The sequence below is a fragment of the Bombus affinis genome, chromosome 16 (genome assembly GCF_024516045.1).
Source record: "Bombus affinis isolate iyBomAffi1 chromosome 16, iyBomAffi1.2, whole genome shotgun sequence".
NCBI lineage: Eukaryota > Metazoa > Arthropoda > Insecta > Hymenoptera > Apidae > Bombus > Bombus affinis.
This window is the reverse complement of record NC_066359.1, coordinates 1801668-1823277: the sequence shown is the minus strand read 5'-3', so window position 1 is coordinate 1823277 and position 21610 is coordinate 1801668. Positions and strand designations below refer to the sequence as shown.

Below are 21610 nucleotides of genomic sequence, written 5' to 3'. Positions count from 1 at the left end.
TCTCTTAAGCTCACCTTCTTCCTCAGAATCTGATATTCGCGTAGCTTGCAAAGAACTTTGCTTTGACAAAGTCCTACCATGAGCACGAGGTCTAGCAGGTGGCGACTGTTTGTTCCAAAGTGCTTCGAGTTGATCAAAGTGTTGCGACTGGGCGAGTGCAGCTTGTTCCGGTCCTAAACCGGATGGACTGCTCGTTAATCCAACTTTGCTGATTTCGTCCATGGAAGCGCTTACGCTGAATCGTCGTTGTAATCCATCTTCTATCGATGACGTTAAAACTCCTGGAATTATATAGTAGTTTAATTTTGAATATAATTAATAGTTTAATTAAAATATAATTTTGAATATAATGTGATCTTCGTCAACAATACCTGATGTGAGATGGCCATATTTCCTATGCCACGTGTCGCTATCCAATGACACTTCTTTCTTCAATAATCTCTTATTGGGTCTCTTCCGTCCAGGTGGCCTTAAATCTCTGGTATCGCACCAAGGTGCTACGTAATCCGGTAATTTCACATATTGAGCTGGAGTATTATGCAAACATAGAATAGGCATGCATTTGTGTTCGAGTAAATGCAACGCGAGCCTCGACATATCCGTGGCAACTTCAACACCTAGCACAGGGACGTGTAACATTATGCTGCTCAGTGAACAGCCCTTCTTCGTGTCCCAAATGATCAAACTCTTGTCTTCGCTTCCAGACGCTGCTAGAGTTCCATCGCACGACAATTTTACACAAGTTACGTAACCTAAATGGCCTTTTAAAGTATGCAAATCGCTGCCAGTATTTATATCCCAGACGATTAGGTTCGCATCCTTGGAACCAGAAACTACGATGGATTTGTCGAGCACAGAGACTGCGACGCAAGTGACGTGATCCGTGTGACCAACGAGGACCTGAATGAAAATTTCTTGTACTTTCTTTATTTCTAAAGACTTTTCTAAATTAAATATACGAATTTAAAGTTATTATTATAATATGTATAAACCTGAGATAATTTGCCGCCAGCGAGCTGCCAAACCTTCAAACTCATGTCTCTCGAGCCCGTAATCAGTGACTGAGAATCTGGAGTAACAACTAGACAAGTAATTTCTTGAGAATGCGACACTTGGTACTTTTCTTCAGGACCAACGCCTAAACTTACTATCCTTAATTGATTGTCTCCTGTTCCGCATACCGCGTATCTAAAATTTAGAAAAGAAAAGAACAATTAAATCTAAAAATATCGCAATTGCTAATTTATTATAATTACAATTATTATTATTAATCACTCATTAATTATTAAGAAATTATTCAAATAACAATCATTATAGGAAAAATTGAAACAAAGAGACTATTGGTATTATAAAAGACTCAAGAAATATTAAGAATTAATAGAAGAAAGCAAATTTCAGTAAAGTATCTCAATTTATTAATTATAGCCACTATATCATACCTCATATCGGAAGAAACAGTGAAACAGCGACCAGGCCCACATACTGATTGGATTAGGGTGCCAGTATCAGCTGCCCAAACTCGAATTGTACCAGCTCTATCAGAACTCACTATTCTTCGGCCGTCAAACATAGATGTGACTGCAGTAACAGGTGCTTGGTGTCTAAATGTCGATACCAATAAACCTAAGGTCAGACCCCATACACGAACTGTTTTGTCCTCAGAACCTGTTTCCAATTTAATTTCCTGTTACTGTATTGTATCAATTTCATTTTTTGTTACTTGCTTATTGAACTATCATACTTTACTATATTTTGATTGAAAGAAAGAATGGATTTCTTCGGTTTTGGAGACAATACAAAATTATGGTAGTATTTGCAAAACTGGTATTGCAAAAAAAAGCATACAAACAAACGAAATAAATGAAATTTGTTTGTAATATCTGCTATATACGTATATGTATGGGAGGCTCTACTGTATTTTATCTACAGACCTACCAGAAGCAACAAATAAACCAGAAGCTGAGAATGCAATGCAGGTGACGCTAGCGATATGTCCTTCGAAAGTGGAAAGCAATTCGTGAGTATTCAATTGCCACAGATTTACGAGAGAATCGACTCCACCGGTAACTGCCATTGCTCCGTCCCTGGATATATCCAAACAAGATATGGGAGCAGTGTGTGGGTGCAACGATACCTCCTTCACGAATTTTGGGGGTTTAGCGTGTATCTCCTCGCCACGGAAACTCCAGTAAGCCACTCGATCACCGGAGGCTGTTATCAGGAAGTCGTCCTTCTCCGTCACCTTTTCGAAAAGATCGAAGTGAAAAATTATACATATTTCGCTGTTCCTCTTCTTTATCTTTCTCTATTTGTAATTTACTCATTTTCGATTCTACCTCTTTTTATTAATATAAAATCGTAAATACAATATCTATAATTTACCTTGACAGCGGTAACATCCGCCGAAGGATTCGCCAGCAACGTTCTCGTCAATCGTCCACTGTGCATATCGAAGACAGAAACCTTGCCCTTGGCTCCTCCAGCAATAGCTCTTCTGCAATCTTTTGCCAAGCAGATACTTTTCACTTCACCTTGATGACCTCTCAACGTGTGAACCTCAGTTCCCGTGGCCAAAGATCTCAAATATAATTTCTGATCTTCGCAGGCTGCCAATAGAAACACCGAATCGGCCGATACGTCGAGCACAGTCACGGCGGATGGTAAAACGATGCTTTTTAACAGTGTGAATCTTTCTAGACACCATAAACAGACTGTACAGTCGGAAGAACCGGAAACCAGAATTTCTCCCGCAGAATCGACGCGAATGGATTTCACTGGTCCTCTGTGGTGGTCCACTTTGATGAGAACATCGCCGGTTAGGAGACTGGTGACGATTATTCTTGAGTCTTCGCCACCGCTAATGGAAAGTGGAAGGTTTGGTGTTAGTTGATAAATACGGAACAAAATAACTTAGGAAATAATCTATAATTAATACAAATAAGAAATACTCAGAGAAAATTGAAATCTTTTCCTATTTTTCCAATTACTTTTTTTAATAAAAATTAGGAAGAAAGAGCTTTTTATACGATAAAGCTATGAACCTGACAATCACTGAATTCTTGAGCGCGGACGTCAAGCACAGAACTGGGGCAATGTGTTCTTGGATTCTTAACTTCAAGGTCAACTCTTTCATATCCCACACTATAATTGAAGTGTCTTCAGAGCCTGTCAGTAGATATTGCGAATGTTGTGTCACGGCTAAACACGAAATTGGATTTGTGTGCCCTGAAATGAAAAATATTTCTCATAAAATATTAAGTAGCAGATAAAAATCCGTTTATTTGATATTTGACTTTGGCGGGCTGATACCACATATTGGAACGAGAATACTTATTTCGCACGATCAATATACCAGACTTGTATTAAATTCCATCTTCGTTCTTTTGTGAAAAAGCGAAAATACCATAGCAATATCGCGTGCTTAAAATGGCACTTCAAGTATCATATACGTTGGCTGGATTATATGCAACTATATTCTCACAAAAGCTGACCTATTTTGAATTGCAAATTAAAGCGACGCTGCTATTTAAATGCTCGTCAAATACAGATTCAGGGACAACGTACAAAGGAGGCTTTTTCACAGCAAATTACCAAACTGAATATAAAGTGACGAGTTTTCATCGTTGCTTCTCCTTCCTCCTCGATAAGAGAACTTTTAAGCTTTAGAAGCTATGCTAATCTTCTTAAAAGAAACAAATTTATTCTCCTTCAAAGGGCTCAAATTAACGTTACAATGTAGATTGTTTGCCATTTCCTTTGAAGGAGTTAATTGAAAGAAAAAATTGTTTGATCTTAACGAGAAATATGAATTTATTTTATCTACATTATTCCTAGCAAGAAAATAATAAAATAATTGAGACAATTTCAAGAAGCATTGTTTGCCATTTCCTTTGAAGAAGTTAATTGAAAGAAAAAATTGTTTGATCTTAACGAGAAATATGAATTTATTTTATCTACATTATTCCTAGCACGAAAATAATAAAGTAATTGAGACAATTTCAAGAAGTTTCGTATAACGCATACAATGTATAAAAATATTCTGTGCTATGAATTCGAATATTTTCGTGAGCTACCAGTAATTAAATAGTTACCTTTAAACGTATGAACCAATTGTCCAGACATCACGTGCCATAATTGAGCGTCTCCCTGGAAAGGGATAATGATAACGTGTTGTCCCGAAGGAGCAGCTTCAACGAGTTTCACACCTTGAGGACAAGACAAAGTGCGAATTTGAAGAGGTAGAGGCGGTTGGAGCCACCCATTTAATGGCACCAATAATGGCGCTGTATAACCATCGCACCACGCCATTGCTGCTGTAACCATTCTGCTGACCTTCAATCACAAAATTTTCTTCCATTCATGGTCAAACAATTTTGCAGTAATTATTGTTATTACCATTTTGAATTAGAATATTTTGGTGTTATTTTATTGAAGCTTCAAGTACATAATTATATTATCAGCTATTTCTTACCAAATCGCCGCCATCTTCAGCCACAGGTCTAAGCCAACAGATTAGCTGCGCCCCAAGTTGAAGAGGATCTCTCGTCAAAATGTCACTGGACTTTCTCACTGTATAATAAACCAATTCCAAATCTCTCTCCAGCAGATACTTCCTCGAATGCTCGAGAACACATCTCAAATAACTAACAGAAATCATTTGTACGCTCGCCAAGAGGAAATCAAACGCGCAGACTGCCAATTTCTTTAACTTTTCTACGTCTCCGGCTCTCAATAAATGTAACCAAGCTTCTTCCACGTGTCTCATATTGTACGCTGTGTCCTGCGACCTCGGTCTGCTCTGGAAAGGCGTTTCTTTCTTCGGAGTTTCCTCTTCGGGCGATGATTTGTCATCCTTGTCTTCGAAATCTTCGGAGAAGAAGAGATTTGCTAACTCGCCGTGGTAGCTTTTCAATGTTTCTTGATTGGGGAAGTACCTTTTTCGGGCTAAGTCGCGAATCGGATAACGCCAGGAGAAAAGCAGCCTTCCGCCCATTACACGAACCTGTGAATAGCGAATGATGGATTTGTCAATTCTTCTGCTCGTTTCTAAATAAGAACAAGATCTTTGAAGATTATCGAGTCGAGACGTTTCACTTTTTGAGAAGATCTGTTCTCTAAATTTTATGCGAGAAATTTAAACGAAACTTACCTTGAGATATTCGTTGAAGGTTCTCCTCACCAAGCACCAGCTGCCAAAATTGAACAGCCCTTCGTTTAGAAATAATGGCCCGTCGCCTCCGGTTGGCATGATCACTTCGAGAATCTCCGTTTCGGATAAACCATACTCCGTGGAAGCCAAAATGGCACCGATTCTATTAGCCGCGTTTTCACCTATAAATTTCTCTAACGTGTCGAAAACGTTCTCTGTCTCGTGGAAATCTGTACCCGGATCTTGCAGTTCGATTAAAATTTCATTGCTGCGTAGTCTTTCCTTTTGTATTGGGGTGAGACGCAGCACTTCCGGTGGAAGAGCCGTAGTCACGATTAAGTGCACTCCTAAAGTGAATGAACAGAGTACGTTTCGTTTTATGCATTGCAACGATTGTTGTTTGCTTTCTTATTTATTTATATATTGTATATCGTATATATTATCGTTATATAATGATATATTTGAAACTTTGCGAACATTTGTGACCATCGCTCAGAAATTCTAGCAATGGCAATTACCTGGTGGAAGATTCAAGGGCAACCAAGACAGAGCAGCGACGATATCGCAGTCAAGAGGATGTAATCGATGAAGATCGTCGAGAAGAATCACCAGTTGCTCCATCATTGGTTGCTCTTCGATGCGCCTCAGAATTTGGCCCAACCAATTGTTCAGGTAAAGCGGATCAAACGAGGCGTCTTTAGGAAGATTCCCGTCCAATAAACCAGAAAGAAAACCTACATGTTGACAGAGCACTCGAAGTAACTCGAGACTGTACGCTGATCGAGGAGTGGAAGCACAGAGTCGAACCACTTTAAACGTGGTGCAATCCAACCAGGAAGAGGCATCCGCATAGATTCTTGACAATAACGATGATTTTCCAGAATACTTGCTACCCTTTATCAATATCGGACCGTGTTTCTGCGATTTGCCTGTTAAATATAAAAAAATAGCTTGTAAAAGGTAAATAGATGCACTTTGAAAAACATAATAAACATTTTTTCATTGCTTTAAAAAATTAATTTTCTCGTTCAAGCAACTTGCCAAGCTACATAAAATCGCGGATAAAATATAACCCTCTTGGTTTTTCCTTCTTTACTGTAATTTAGACGAGTAATACGATACGGAATCTGTTCAAAGCAAACTGCCTTGTAAGATAGAAATTAATAGGCAGAAAAGTGTGTTAGGGGAGCTGTTGCTTTAATAAACAGACATCAAAGTGTTCTGCCGAGGAATCGTGCACGTGCCTCTGCCTTTAATATTCTCAAACGTTCAAAGGATTATGCCTCTGGATAGCGTGAGACGACGAATTAAATGTTTCAATTAAAATCTCTGCCATTACTTTGCTGCGTTAAAAAATTCTTTCGCTTTAGAAGGCTTGCGCAGGTATAGTGGAATAAATTGAAACTTAATTCGATGGTAATGAATTACATTTGAATTTCGTTTTAGCGAATTCACCTAACATTAAGCGAATAATAAAACTATGATATTAAAATTAAAGCAAAGCCAATTGACATGCTTATGAACCACTCTGTTCATAATTAGACACCAAAATTGTTATTATTAATCTCACCAGCTATCAAAAACTCCTTGATCTTCTCCACGTTCTCGTTATCCTCGTAAGGTGTAATTTGCCTGAGAAGTGCCAAATGCATCAAACTCTCCGCGTAGATCTCCTGCACCATCTTCTTCTTACTTTTAATTTCCGGGTCCGCCTCGATGGAGGCGTTTACCAAATTCTGCACGCGATTCATCACAAGTCGACAAAGATGAGCCAGGTAACCCTTGTGCGACCTATTGTCAGGATTAATTCCACCTTGTTTTTGATCCACTTCAACGTTGATTATATTGTCAGGTGGGAGACGACTGTTCACTAAAGACGTCAACGAAGACACTGCTCTGGCGGCTTTCTTGCCTTTCCACAAACGTGTCACGGCTATTACACCATCTCCTGTTTCGTCCAGCTCTGGAAAAATTTGTTTTAGGGTGACAGGGCAGAGAGAAAAGGAATCACGTGGCAGAGATGTCGTATTTTCTGACAAATTACGTTAACAGCAGGTGGGTGTTTTAGTGGAATATCTCGTGTTAAACTATTTTTATAAAAATAAATTAAAATTTTAACTACATATACACGGGTTCTTCACAACTATCAGATGTGCAAACGAATAATCCAAATTTTCCAATGAAACTCAAGTTTCATTTTTAAAAAATACAGCAAATGCTTGCTGTAACTTTCAGCCATCTATCAGGCAAGTGAAGCATTCCATCACGGAAAAATGCTGTCTCCGGGCAAGATCCAATCATCGAGTCATTTTATCTAGTGAATAAGCTGGTGCTACGGGACATCCCAAGCAACATTCGTTACCATGTGTTCCGTCGCAGAAGCAGCGTGTGGCGTAACGTTGGCAGACAGCAATTTCACAGAACATTCTCCTTTGTCAATGTCCTGACGATCGAGCCTCGGTTGGAAGATACAACATTTCTCCCTGATGGAATTTAACACACGCCTAACAGATGTCCTATACTTAGGTGTATAGGAAGCAAGGATGAACACTTTGATCGAACAACTTGCGGTATTCTTCCTTTTTTTTTTTTTTTTAATAAACTGAATTTCAATGAAAAATTTGCACTCGCTTGTACACCTAAAATAAAATCACATTAAAATTTTTAATTCAATGGGAAGCATGTGATGCTAATTCAATGCAGACCAGAGCAATTGAACAAATATATGTTAATATCAGTAGCTTACTCAAAGCGTACTCCAGCTGTCTCTCCGCAGTGCTCTTCAATATATTCTTAATTTCTTCGTCATCACATTGCTGCGAAATTGCAGCTTCCGCAGCCTTCTTCAACGCCAACCTTATCGTTGGTTCCGAATTCTGCCAATCGTCTTCCGCTGTTCCTAATCTGTTAATTCATTTTTTCCAACGTGGACGATACTCCATAAATATCAAATATCTACTATATTCAATTTTCCATTATTTTTCACATTACTATTTCACACTCCTATCTTCTATCTAAATTTGCCGAAGCTTGGCGAAAGATATCATGCAGCTACGTGGAACAAAATGCTAGCGCGAACTTCTGTACTCTTCTCTATTAAAATTATTCGTTTCTTCCATGGAATCGCCGGTTGAAGCTAATGGTACGAGCCTATTATTTCCAGTAGAAAGCGGCAGGAATTCAGCGAAAGAACAGCCGAGAGAAAAGTAATTGTGGAAGCTTTAGGAAAGCAGTGACGGGAACGACTAGGGGAAAAAAGGAAAAGAAAGAAAGGGAAGGATGAAAATTGGAACGGATGGAAAAGTAAGTTCAAGGCGACAGGGAAATCTCGAGCAGATGCGAAAACTGGGCTGACAAAAGGCAAACGAGAAGCCTATTAAAAGGGGAAGTACGAAGCGAGCTTGGTAAAAAGAATTAGTTAGGGTGAAAATAGAAAGGAAAAGGCGAAATTTTTATAAAAATGGCAATTGTATTTGTCAAGTGATCGCATAAATATTATAAAACAATAAACATACGCCGAGCATCAAATTTAAGGGTTTGCTGAATTTTCATCAAACTATTCGAATAAAAATGAAATTCTCAAATCTATATATCGTTCCTGAACTCTGATGTTCCTAACTTTCTGAACTATAGTATCAGGTACATTATCGTAAAGGTAGTGGAATCGCGATCAGTACGAGGCAGTCGGAGTCGAAACGAAGTTATCGAACTAACTTTCACGCAGAATAGAGTTGATGAAGGTTTGTTGACACGTGAAAGAGGATTTCAGATTTGCGTGATAGGAACTTGGATTCATCGAGCTTCGCCCCCATCTGTTAGATCGCTTCAACTAATATCAGAATCTCCCCTTTAATTCTAAAACTGTTACCTCTGTTATTCTCTATTCTCCGTTATTACTCGGATATAGTCGAATGTTCTGCAAGTAAAATCATTTCCAATGAAACTTACCATTTATTATTCATTTTATTAGTTCATAAAGCGAAAAATAAGGAAATATGGGGTAAAGCAGAAGAAAGGAAGAAAGTGAAAATGAAGACAGTGGAAATTGTGGGTCAACTCGGAGTAATAAAAGCAGCTTTCTTTTTTATTGTCCTCGCTCACGCCTTCACCAACCGCGCATTCCACATCAATGCAACGGCACAGTAAAAAGTAACTACTTGCCTGCCAGCCTTTAGAACGTAGCAATCATTGCTGTCGCGTTCGTAGTACTCTTGCATATTGTCGCAGTGACTTGAAAGAACATCGTACGTTCCGCAAGTGAGCTTCGTTGGCACCCATCCTACGTTGTACTCGTCACCGATTAGTAGCTTCAAACGAAAGGGTATTTCATTTAATTATCATTTCATTCAAAAGGTATTAATTGCAATGTGAAAGTGTTACTTAGATGGAATGAGATTCGTGGAAAAGAAGAAAAAAAAAAAGGACGATAATAACTCTTCCATCTCCGTCTCAAATAAAATTTCTGCAGGAAATGAAGAAATTTTTCTTTGGAACTTATCGTTGACAAAAGCTTACCAATAAGAAACAACCCCTCGAGTGTTGATAAGCGGCGTGTATTTCGTCGAAAAAGTATTCAGCTAAATATGGATTTCTATCAGGATTCACATTCGTTGCGTATTGCATATCCACCAGCAGAACCTATAGTGTTTCGATTTTTAATCAGTCGTTCGAACACGCAAATAGAAGAACAGAAAATAAATGAAAAATGATCGAGGACTTTAATTAATTTTATTAAGAATTTCATAGTAATGACATTAAGGAGGTGTCTTGAATTATAATGTTCTAAAACAGGGTTTTCTGTGATTTTTTTTAGAAGGGAAAGAAAGAAACGAAGTTATTGAATTTTGAGGTATGGTTTTATATATATTTAACGAATACAAAAACATTTTTTTTGAAGTAAAAACAGAAATTACAACAGATTTCCAAGCCTATTTCATGGGCTGCAGTCTTCAATCGGCGGGAAAGATCCACCTCGTAATTTTTGACTGAAACAAAAAACCAAAAAGGGATTAAATTATTATATATTTTTCTTCTGGCTGAACTAACCAAAGGCAGAAAAAAGTTTATTTAAATAATTGTTATAGCACCTAAAAGTTTATTTAAAAAAAAAACACATTTTTTTAAACCCGCCAAAATTTTTAGTTTCACATTTGTTCTGCCGTTGTTTAGTTCACCCAGAAGAAAAATATATAATAATTTAATCCTTTTGTGGTTTTTTGTTTTTTGTTGTAAGAATTACATTGGTGGGTGGATCTTTCTCGCCGAGTGAAGACCGCAGCGACAAGACGCGCATGAAATAGGCTTAGAAATCTGTCATAATTTCTTTTTTTAGCTTAAAAAAAATTTGTTTGTATTCGTTAAATATATATAAAACCATATCTCAAAATTCAATAACTTCGTATCTTTCTTTCACTTCTAAAAAAAATCACAAAAAGACGCTGTTTTAGAACAATCTAATTCGGGACACCCCCTTAAGAAATAGATATCCAGCGACATCCACAAGAACAATTGAATATTATTATACTACTTTATGCTATATTGATATTATGTTCGAGCATATACAAGCATATTATATTATTATTATCTGTATACTACATTTGCGTATGCTATAAAGCTGAAGAATAATTATCCCTGAAATAAGAAAATGTGTACTGAGGAAAGCAATCGGCTGTGTGAAAGGACCTCCTTGTCATAAACGTGCAGTCGAATGTACAGAAAAATAAATAAAAAAATAAATATTATTATTATTATTACTATTTTATTATAATAAACTTTATTTCCGAATGAAATGCCCTTAACGTTATAAAATACAAAGTTTGTATTATTTGAAACGTTCGCGGATTTTTCCAGAAAATAATATGTTTCGTTACGATTTACTTTAGAGATCAAATCAACGCTGATTTTAAATGAATTTTGAATAAAACAGCTCTAAACTATTACCTGGAAAAAAGTAGTAAAAACTACAAAGGAACGTTGACTGAATTAAATTGTAGAGTTTAACGAGCTACAAAGGAAAATTCATTAAGGAAATTCCACTGTTTTTCGTACCTCGATTCCCATGTCGTCGTAAATCGATTGCAGTTCAGGCCCGACAAGTTCCAATAATTGCTTCCTTTCTTCGATAAATTCTGGAAATATTAGAAACAAAGAAAAAGTGTTATAACGGCGTGACCCAAAAAGGAAAAAAAAAGAATGTGAAACAGATATCGAGCCAGAAACATCGATAAGAAGCATATGCGCGTATAATTTTACTTGGAACAATTTGATAAAGCTTTCGGTTCTCCCCAAATAGGAAATATTCCTCCGATAATATATTCGATCTTTAACTCTGAAAATGATTTTATTCGTTCGTCTAGTCGCAAAGATCATAAAAAAGTGTAGCTAAGTAAATTAATATAAAAATCAGGCGAAATATCTGCGAGACTGTGCAATTCTTTTATCCCTGTGCAATAAATTTAATTTCCTTTTTAAATGGAAAAAGCCAATTTCTACGAAAAGCAAAGAGAATATCTTCGAGATTTATTTCTTCGCTGGTAGAGGACAGAATTTTTTCTTTATGGTCTTTACTCCTGGACATCATTCTTTCATTTTCTTCGCACGTAAAAGCTCAACGATCCTGAAAAACCGGGAATTCTCCGGCGATAACTCTTTAAAGAAGCATCTCCCGGATCCACGTTTATTGAAACAGCTTTGCACAGAATAGTTTTCGTAGCTCACCCCATATAACAGAACTAAGGAAGAGTGCGATAAAATAAAACGATAATAAAGTAGGTGGGAACATCGAATGAAAGCACTGGCAGGGAAAAATGGACAATTTTATAAACAGACAAACAAGTGAACGGATCGACAAACTGGTTTATTCAACGATTAACAAAGTATATTAATTTCCCCTCGTTGCCTTCACCGGTTCATGCGAACAGGATATACACAGTGTGGTGCAAAAGTTTTTCATCATTTTCTCTCCAATACTTTATTTTGGCATGTCAGAGAGCCGTCAGACTATCGATATACAGGATAGATTGTGACACGCAAAGCAAATTGCAGGAAATAAGCAAATTTTTAAAATGGAGATTTTCTTCTTTTTTACGTACATCGAATTATCTGATTGTTCTACGAAAGAAATTCTTAGGGTAATCATGGTCGATAACTGGTTAGTTTAAAAGATGTTTTTACTATAATTTGATAGAATTTGTCATACGTAAGGCAAAGTGAACATAAATACAAAATGTATTATTGCGTTATGTCTTTCCTTGTCTTTCATAATATTCTACTACTAATTTCATTATATTGTATATTGTATCTTATAATTTTATTATATTGTATATTGTATCTTATAATTTCATTATACTGTATATTGTATTGTATAATCTCATTATATTGTATATTGTATCTTATAATTTCATTATATTGTATATTGTATCTTATAATTTCATTATACTGTATATTGTATTGTATAATCTCATTATATTGTATATTGTATCTTATAATTTCATTATATAGTATATTATATTGTATAATTTCATTATATTGTATATTGTATTGTATAATTTCATTATATTGCATTATATTTCATTGTATTGTATTATATGTATATACAAAATATCTTTCACACTAATCAGTTTTCAACCATGGTTACCCTGAGACTTCTTTTAGTAAAACGACGAGAGGATTCCATGTATGCAAAATAAGAGGAAAGTTTTCATTTATAAAAGAGCAGTGCAACTGCAAGATACACGTGCATTCTTGCACTTGAGAGAAAGATATTACCGCGAGTGTGTAGCTCACTTTCAAGCATTTATCTTTCCTCGGTTTCACCTCTCTTCTCAACTCGGTTTCACTTTCCCCTCATAGCTATCGTTTACAAGAAAAACGCTGGGAACTAATACCGTGAACACTCTGTATATTGTCAATATTTGAACACTCTCAACTAAAAGGATCAATATGTATTGTTAATACAGTATCGTCAATATTATACAATGATGTGAGAACCTTGAAACATTGACAATATTATTAATTGTCTGAGGGCATCCTTACATATTGTGCATACAATACACATGTAATAACAAATAGTATTTATTAAATACAACAGCATAATGTTTTCTTTTATAGAAGATGTGCTTAAATAAAAGAATTAAATGGAATTTCTTTGATTGCAGATTATTCAACAGAACAGCGCTATGCATTTGTTTATCCAAATACTTTTGCACACCAGTGTATATACATGTACGTATATGTATAATACATTCAACATTCGTGACAAGTATACAGATATCGAAAGGAAATGACGTGTATGTACACAGAGAAACGCATTCGTCGTCTAAAACGCAAGCAAATTGATGGGCTACGTATACCTATGGGTTCCATATTTTTATATTTTTATAAGAATTAAATATTCAATTTGTTAATCGTCTTAATCACACAATAATAATGTAATAAATAGAACAAAATAAACGCAATAAATAAATGATAATGAAAATATTAAATTTATCGGTATTTCTAAGTTTTATTGTTAGATGAAATTCGATGTAAAAATTCATGACGTTTAGATTATTTATTCTTAGATACTTCGAATGAAAATTTGTATTTTATTATCTTGCCAAGGTTTACGTAGCCCCTTTCGACAGACAGGTTCAATAAATAATTGTGAACAAAAATCGACAGCTACACAAGCATATCAAAAGACGAACACACGAACTGAGAAAATAATTAATTGGTCACATCGACTCACAGAAATAAATATGCACGCCAACATATATTGCACGATTTATTTCATAAATTAACAAACAAAGCGTTTTGTATTGGTTTAACCCGTCAGACACCAAAGATATTTCCAACAAACATTTTTCTTTTCCTATTTAGCTTCTTTTCTCTCGTTTAATATAATATTGGAAAGAAAGAATCTGAAATAATAATATTCCCTTGTTTCCATCTTTCTCGTTTACTATTTGCAGCCACATTAACCATTAAAAAATTTTGTTAGAAACGTGATCGAAATTGTTAATTAAACTCGACCAGAGTTTCTGTGAACGTTTTTCTCTTCTTCTTTCCTCATTTAAAAATCCATTAACAAATTCTATGAATTAAAAATGTTTCATTCCTGTATTAAGCAAGTAAATGGGAATTTTAAAAGAGAAGAAGCATTATTTATAAATATATGAATATCATTTATCTTTTAAATATTGGTGCCTGATGAATTAACGATGAGGATACACGTGTTACAAATAAATGTACCTTTTAAATGACACATTTTTCTGCTGCTGCTTTTTCAAGAAAATCTTTCAACCCGATTCTTTGCTCTCCTTCAAATTATTTGTCAAATACAAATCTCTGATCGTACAATTAAATGTTTGAGTTAGGGGAAAATTGTTTAAAGCAACAAGTACAAAGACGGTGATATGTGGCGATATTAAAACGTAAGTAATTGTATTTAAAGAAAAACGTGTCATTTAAGAGGAAACAGACATAAGCAAGTTAGAATATCGATAAAAGAATGTGATTAGCAGATAAGACCATTCCGTTCTCCAGCGATGAAGATTTTAATGAGCCTCGGTGCGGGCAAATTTTTAGGGGGTGGCCCACCCTTAATCACCCCAGCGATAAGTTCCACCTCCAAATTCATTTTGGTGTTGCCTTGGCCTCGCAATTCAGAGCAGCATTCTCCCCCTCGTGAAGGTATTCTAAAGCTCAGACTAATGCAAAGTGATTAAAGGATTAAATGGTTGTTGTATGAGCAGGCAGGGTAAACTTTTAACGTGGACACAATTCCATCATATTTCAAGTTTTATATCTTGGCACATATTTTGCGAGAGTAAATTTTTAATGATGAAAAATCCAAGTTTATGACAACAGAATATTTCAATGTTAATAATAAAATAGGAATTTTCACGATACTTTATTAATTGTTCTTAATTATCGTTCGTAGTAATAAAATTCAAATATATATAATTGTTCTTCACAAGTCATAATTATCGATTACGAATGTGTATTAAAATTTTACATATTGAATTTTACTCGTTTAATATATTTATAAGTTTGCAACTGAGACAATGGCAATCATAAATTTATCGTTTTAAACGAAGCTTTGTTTTAACAAAAATAGGATTAATAAAAAGATATATTGAATCAGAAGAAAATACCTTTTATTAAAAGAATTACGATGCCTCGATTATTCAATTGATTTTCATTTAAAATTATTGTAAAAAAATAATCAGGAAAATGGCATAAAATAACTTAAAGAACACTATTATACAATCAAATCTATAATAAACAGTAAAATAATGCAATAAACAAGCTACCATCCTGTGAAATATTAGATATTTTATACTAAATAAATAATCACCTCTATCTGTAAAGATTCTTCTTCCTTCTCAAGATTTCTTCTTTTCCCTGCTAATATTTCTCTTCTATCTTCAGTGATAACAATGAAAACAAATTTTCTTCTGTTCGATAATCTCTTTAAACATGGACCCCCATGGATATTATACAACTATACAACAGTATATTTTTAACATCTACATATACAATTATATATTTCTCAAGTACAACGAATTATATTCGCCTATAATATCGTTTCTTCATAAATTGATTAATCTCTTCCTTTTGTTTTATCGTTTAATCGTTTATCGTTTATTCTGCCTATAATTTCTCTGTTTATACTTTCTCCTTTTCGAATTTCCTTAGGAAATTATTTCGTTTTTCCGCATGTTTTCAATTAAATATTAAATCGACGATACAATCCATAAAATCGAAATATTCCCTTTTCACAGCTCGTACTAATTCTCGTTCGTTAATATTTTAAAACATCGAATATCCCTTAACATTAACAATGATTCATAATAATCTCTCGTATTAATCTTTAATATATAATATACATAGATGAATACATATATATATATATATACTCTCAGTCGTCAATAGAAATACGTACAATAGATTAAATCTATTAATAATCAATGTATGTCGGTTTTTAATTTAATTAGGTAACTTTGTTCTAGATTGTCCTCGCTTTGTCTTTGTTCCTTACTCCTCTTCGCTTATCTTCTTCCTCTTTATTGTACTTTCCTTGCAAGTGATTCCCTTTGATTTCGTTTCCCTTTTCTTCTTAAAAGTTTAAAACTTCCTGAATTTCTAATCCATTCATTATTTTTTTTCGCTTATTTTTTAGACTTTTCTTTTTTCTCTCTCTCTCTCTCTTTCTCTTTGTACTGAATTTATATTGCTGATTTATGGTCCTAGTCAAATGACGAATATCATACTCATGTTCCTCCTGTTCGCTCGACTCTTCCTCGTTAATTACGTTGAACCCATCTCTTTACTCTTCTTTCGCTATTCTGGTGATTCTGTAACAGAGAAACGAAGCAGCTGGCTCAGACTTCATTTAGTATTTCAATGCGAAATTAATTGAAACGCACACCCGGATATTATTAAGTCTCAAAGGAAGGATAAGTCGCCGGTCCTTCAACTTTTGAATTGCAATTTATTATTAGTACAGTCATGCTCTTCGTTATAATAAATTTTCGGTGTATTATATCGGAAAGCAGCGAAACGCATAAAATTACCACTCGCTATAATAAATTAATTCATTAATTAATTAGATAATCATGGTCGGATGTAATTATACGGTTTCATAGAAACGTTCACGTCCATCGATGCATTCGAATTATTTATCAAAGTGCATAGCTAGCCAAGTTTGCGCTAATATGCAATACTTGGTCAAAATGAATTTCCATAATAATACTGTCTGTACTTATAACGTCAACAATGCGCGCTGCATCTCTTTCATCCACTTGGCCAATTCAATTTCCATTTATCTATGCTGAATAGAATTTGCCACACGCGGCAACGTGAACGCCAAGCCATGGGATTGTGAAAAAAACAGAAAATTCCACTGAATGTAAAATTAGAGGAGCAAGCAAAAGGTAGAAAGGAACTCTGGTTACATCGACATTTATCTTAAAGAAGAGAACAAAAATTGCCAATGCTACCCTTAAGAAATACAAACTGCAAGAGACGCCTCTCCTTATTTCGCCATTTGCCGCATAGCAAGCCACACTAATCACTTTAGAAACGTGCTTACGCCATGGTTAAGGGACAATTTAGTTTCTAGCAAGAAATTTTATTACTGCTAAACGTATTACCTACGATTTAACAGCTCTTTGACCACTTGTTGTATTTGGCTAAACTCGACGCATCATGTGTTTTATGGTGTATCCTGAATTAGAATATTCTAAAAGCGTCTTCTGTGATTTTTTTAGATGGGAAAGAAAGAAATGAAGTTATTGAATTTTGAGGTATGCTCTTATACATATTTAACGAATACAAAGAATTTTTTTAAAGTAAAAAAAGAAATTATAGCAGATTTCCAAGCCTATTTCATGGGCTGCAGTCTTCCATCGGAGGGAAAGATCCACCTTGTAATTCTTGATTGAAACAAAAAACCAAAAAGGGATTAAATTATTATATATCTTTCTTCTGGGTGAACTAAACAAAGGCAGAAAAAAATGTGAAATTGAAAATTTTGATGGGTTTAAAAAAATGTGTTTTTTTTTTTAAATAGACTTTACGGTGCTATAACAATTATTTAAATAAACTTTTCTCTGCCTTTGTTTAGTTCGCCCAGAAGAAAAATATATAATAATTTAATCCATTTTTGGTTTTTTGTTTCAGTCAGGAATTACGAGGTGGATCTTTCCCGTCGATTGAAGACTGCAGCCCATGAAATAGGCTTGGAAATCTGTCATAATTTCTTTTTTTTTTACTTTAAAAAAATTCTTTGTATTCGTTAAATATGTACAAGATCATACCTCAAAATTCAATAACTTCATTTCTTTCTTTCCCTTCTAAAAAAAGATCATAAAAAAACTGTTTTAGGACATTGTAATTCAGGACACCCCCATAAGTAGATAAGTATTAGGTCGTCCGAAAAGTTTCTTTCGTTTCACGAGGAAATAATAGACGCGCGACATTTTCTTTTAGACTATTTTATTGAATCATGCGTGATCCGTTTTGTTCTATCGGAACGATAGATTGAAACACAAAATGTTGGGCATCTATAATTTCCTTATAAAACGAAATACATACATAAATATATGTATATATATACATACATGAATATATTGGGTTGGCAACTAAGTGATTGCGGATTTTGTCAATACCACCTAATGACAAAATCCGCAATCACTTAGTTGCCAACCCAATATATTTAACTAACGCGTATTCTATGAAAAATAAGTGTCCATATCTCCTTGCAAGGGAAGTTTGAAAAAGTACATTTACACCGACAGGTCTATGAGTACCTGCACTCTTCCAAACACCGTGGGTCTCCAATGTTGATAACAGTCGTTCTATTTGATACAGACTGTCCCAAAGTGTATACACCAAGTGTATATACGCGCTCTGAATGATAAATCTAACATTGACTAAGGTAGAAGCAAGATTCCAACTGCAAATTCAAGAGGAGAGACATGGAATTTTTGTAGTTAACGCGAGTGCTCAAATTGACGGTCGTGCTGATTCAGACTACGTGAGCCGATAGACCATCGCATCACGAGCGTAGCTGGGAGGTGCAGTATCTTGTTGAAGATAAAAAGATGCTGCTCGCCCTTAAAAGCGTGTCACGAGTACGTGGTGTGACAAATTCCTGCAGCAGAGCGTTATGATCGTGCAAAGCGTGCGTAAATTATTTATTTTTTTAAACATACGCGCAATAAATTCGCGTGTTTCATTTTTAATTCATTCTACGTTTCAATACATTTTACAAAGAAGAAAAATCGTCTGTTCGGTGAATGCGTTACGTATCAAACGCTAGTTTCGATAAATCTTGGACATGCGACGATGTGCCTGGTACGTATTGTGAACATTAGCATGATTATCGCGGTATAATTGAAATGTGGACAGAAGATCTCAGTGTCGAGAGTACAAGAGATTACACGAGTGACGCTGAGGTCGGAAATCCAGGTCAGATGAGACGGCGGTCTATTATGCTCGAGGGTGCTGATGAAAGATTGCTGGGGAATTTGGTTAACGAGCAGTTCTGGCGAACAATTATACCAGGTTAAATCGATCCGTTCTAATCAGATCCATTGATTAACGAGATTCAACGAAGAAAAAGGGAAACGAGTCGTTTCACATCCGAGTGGCTCGTTTAAGATGGAAATTCCTGGTGCTTTGCAGCATTTCAAATAACAGTAATATCTCTGTTGTTTCATCGATACTTAATTGCACGACTGAGTTACCGCACAGATATCTCTGCGATCCACTAATCGACAATGTAGTTTAACACGTCGACTGTCGCGTCACCCGTATTCGGGTGACGGCGGAATTTCTGACAACGTTGTCACTTAGATTCGAGTGACAGCTGGCTTTGGCATGACCGTGTCACCCATATTTGGGTGACGGAGAAATTTCTGACAACGTTGTCACTTAGATTCGAGTGACAGCGGGCTTTGGCATGACCGTGTCACCCGAATATGGGTGACGAAAAATTCTGGCGGCTTCGTGTCACTTAGATTCGGGTGGCCGCGGGCTCTTGGTATGACCGTGTCACCCGTATTTGGGTGACACTAAAGTTCTTGGTTGAGTCGCGTCACCTGTATTCGGGTGACTATTTATTTGACTACTTGCGAAGGATCGTCGCAGGTATTTGAAAAGAGATTCCACAGGAAGTAATAAAACTCTATTGAATTGTTATAAAAGTAATACGAAAATGATTTATTAAGAAAATTATTTAGAATGTAAAAGCTTGAAGCATTCTATACAAAGGTGAGTTTGATTGGGACAATTTGGACAATAAGTTGTTTTCTTTAAATTCTGCCGTGTCTTCTTTCGGAATCATTTTTCCGAACGGCGATATTATACTGACTCCGTCAAATGCAAGGATTTTTTGTATTTTCAGACAACCCTAATAATTTTTCAGCTAATAATTCTCTAAATCTTCTAGTATTTACATCCTTGCTTGTTGCAATTTTCTGATACAAGTTTATTATTTCGTCATCGACGAACAACTCAAACACATGATATGGATTGACATCGCCAGGTAATTGCCTAATGAGATCGTCTGTTTCAGGAAGAGGAAATGACTTCTACCGACCACTAAATTCAGTCCATTTACCAAATTGAATTGTACTTTCCTCGGTATCATCAGTTCTTCCTTCTTCCTCAATGACCAATTCTTGTAAAATCTCGTCAACAGTATCTTCATTACATTCAGTATAACTACGATTGCATTTATCAATATCCGAATCAGAATCAAACGATGTAATTCCATTTCTATTTCTATTTCTAGGAAATCTGATTTCTTCCTCATCGCTACTATCCGAATTTGTGTAAGCCTCGTAAAAGCTTTCTTCTTCGCTGCTATTTGGCTCACCAAGGAATAAGTTTTCCATTTTTCTTTTCAACATTGTAACGAATTAGGGCAGAGATTTTAAGTTAAGTGGGAGTCCAGCAGAGTACGCTTGGTACAGCGGCACTCGTGACCTGAAGGAGATTTCGTTGAAAGCACGAGTGGCAGTCAACGTGTTAATCGCAGAGAGATCTGCTACCAGACAATGCCAGCCTGCGATACGAACGAACAAGAGGAATTAATTATTAATTAATAAACATTACTTACAAATATTGAAAATCATGATAATCTTCTGAAAGTTTGTCCTCTTGTTACGACTACTGTTTTCTCTGTATTACCTATTAACAATATTACTACGTTTACTGTAAAAAGGAGACAGCCATCTATTCCTTGGAATATCGTAGAACAATTAAAATTTTAGTTACTCGATGTTTCGTAGCGTCGTGCTTTTTTCACGTAGTTGATTAAACCGAACGTATCTATAGTAGCAACTATAAATACTCGAAAGCAATAAATGTTTTCGCAATCGGCTGCGCGAAGACTGTTAAAAACTCCAGACAATTTACACCTACACGGTACACAGTAACCATCTCTTTTCTAAAGCGAATATTCGTTTGGAGGAGACTTTCGGAATTTGAAAATTCCCATTCAAGTTGCCGAAATAAAGAAATATAGATTACAAGAGATACGTAAAGCAACGTTGATTAATTTTTGTCTGAGAAATTAGAGAAAATGCAACACCTTATTTTAAATAGATATTAAATTCAAGAAATCTGTAATAATGAGAAAAGCGTGAAGAAAAGCGAAACAACTACAAAAGGGGGCATATAAAAAGCGTGTCGACTAGTGAAAAGTGAAGAAACTGTGAAATAGAGGGTAAAGAAAACTCGGTAGAATGTGTCTTTAGTACCGTTAGCTGGACTCATTGTTCTTCTTCCCACTTCGTCTCTTTCTTCCTTCCTTTTTATTCTTTCAAGCTACACCGGAGAAAGTTTCAAAAAGCGCGAGATAGAACTTTCGAACAATACATTTCTTTGACAACAGTTTAGCCAAGTTTCAAATACTTCGTTCATGCCTTTCTATTTATACCTTTGCAGCATTTTCATCGGTTGTGTAAA

General features: G+C 35.5%; 1 protein-coding gene across 1 annotated transcript in view; it reads right to left on the bottom strand.

Annotated features, from left to right (window-relative positions):
- LOC126925222 (protein qui-1) overlaps positions 1–21610 on the bottom strand; it is a 39804-nt gene that overhangs the window by 596 nt on the left and 17598 nt on the right. The window contains exons 2-19 of the mRNA XM_050740547.1: positions 15489–16488; positions 14660–14838; positions 11198–11277; positions 9665–9787; positions 9311–9456; positions 7896–8053; positions 6720–7112; positions 5668–6078; positions 5150–5496; positions 4472–5002; positions 4092–4332; positions 3042–3225; positions 2383–2857; positions 1936–2242; positions 1440–1665; positions 993–1188; positions 372–900; positions 15–281 (exon numbers count right to left, since the gene is read on the bottom strand). Of these exons, the coding sequence (XP_050596504.1) occupies positions 15–281; positions 372–900; positions 993–1188; positions 1440–1665; positions 1936–2242; positions 2383–2857; positions 3042–3225; positions 4092–4332; positions 4472–5002; positions 5150–5496; positions 5668–6078; positions 6720–7112; positions 7896–8053; positions 9311–9456; positions 9665–9787; positions 11198–11277; positions 14660–14768 (4723 nt within the window). The 5' untranslated portion in view covers positions 14769–14838; positions 15489–16488. The remainder of the gene's footprint in view (positions 1–14; positions 282–371; positions 901–992; positions 1189–1439; positions 1666–1935; positions 2243–2382; positions 2858–3041; positions 3226–4091; positions 4333–4471; positions 5003–5149; positions 5497–5667; positions 6079–6719; positions 7113–7895; positions 8054–9310; positions 9457–9664; positions 9788–11197; positions 11278–14659; positions 14839–15488; positions 16489–21610) is intronic.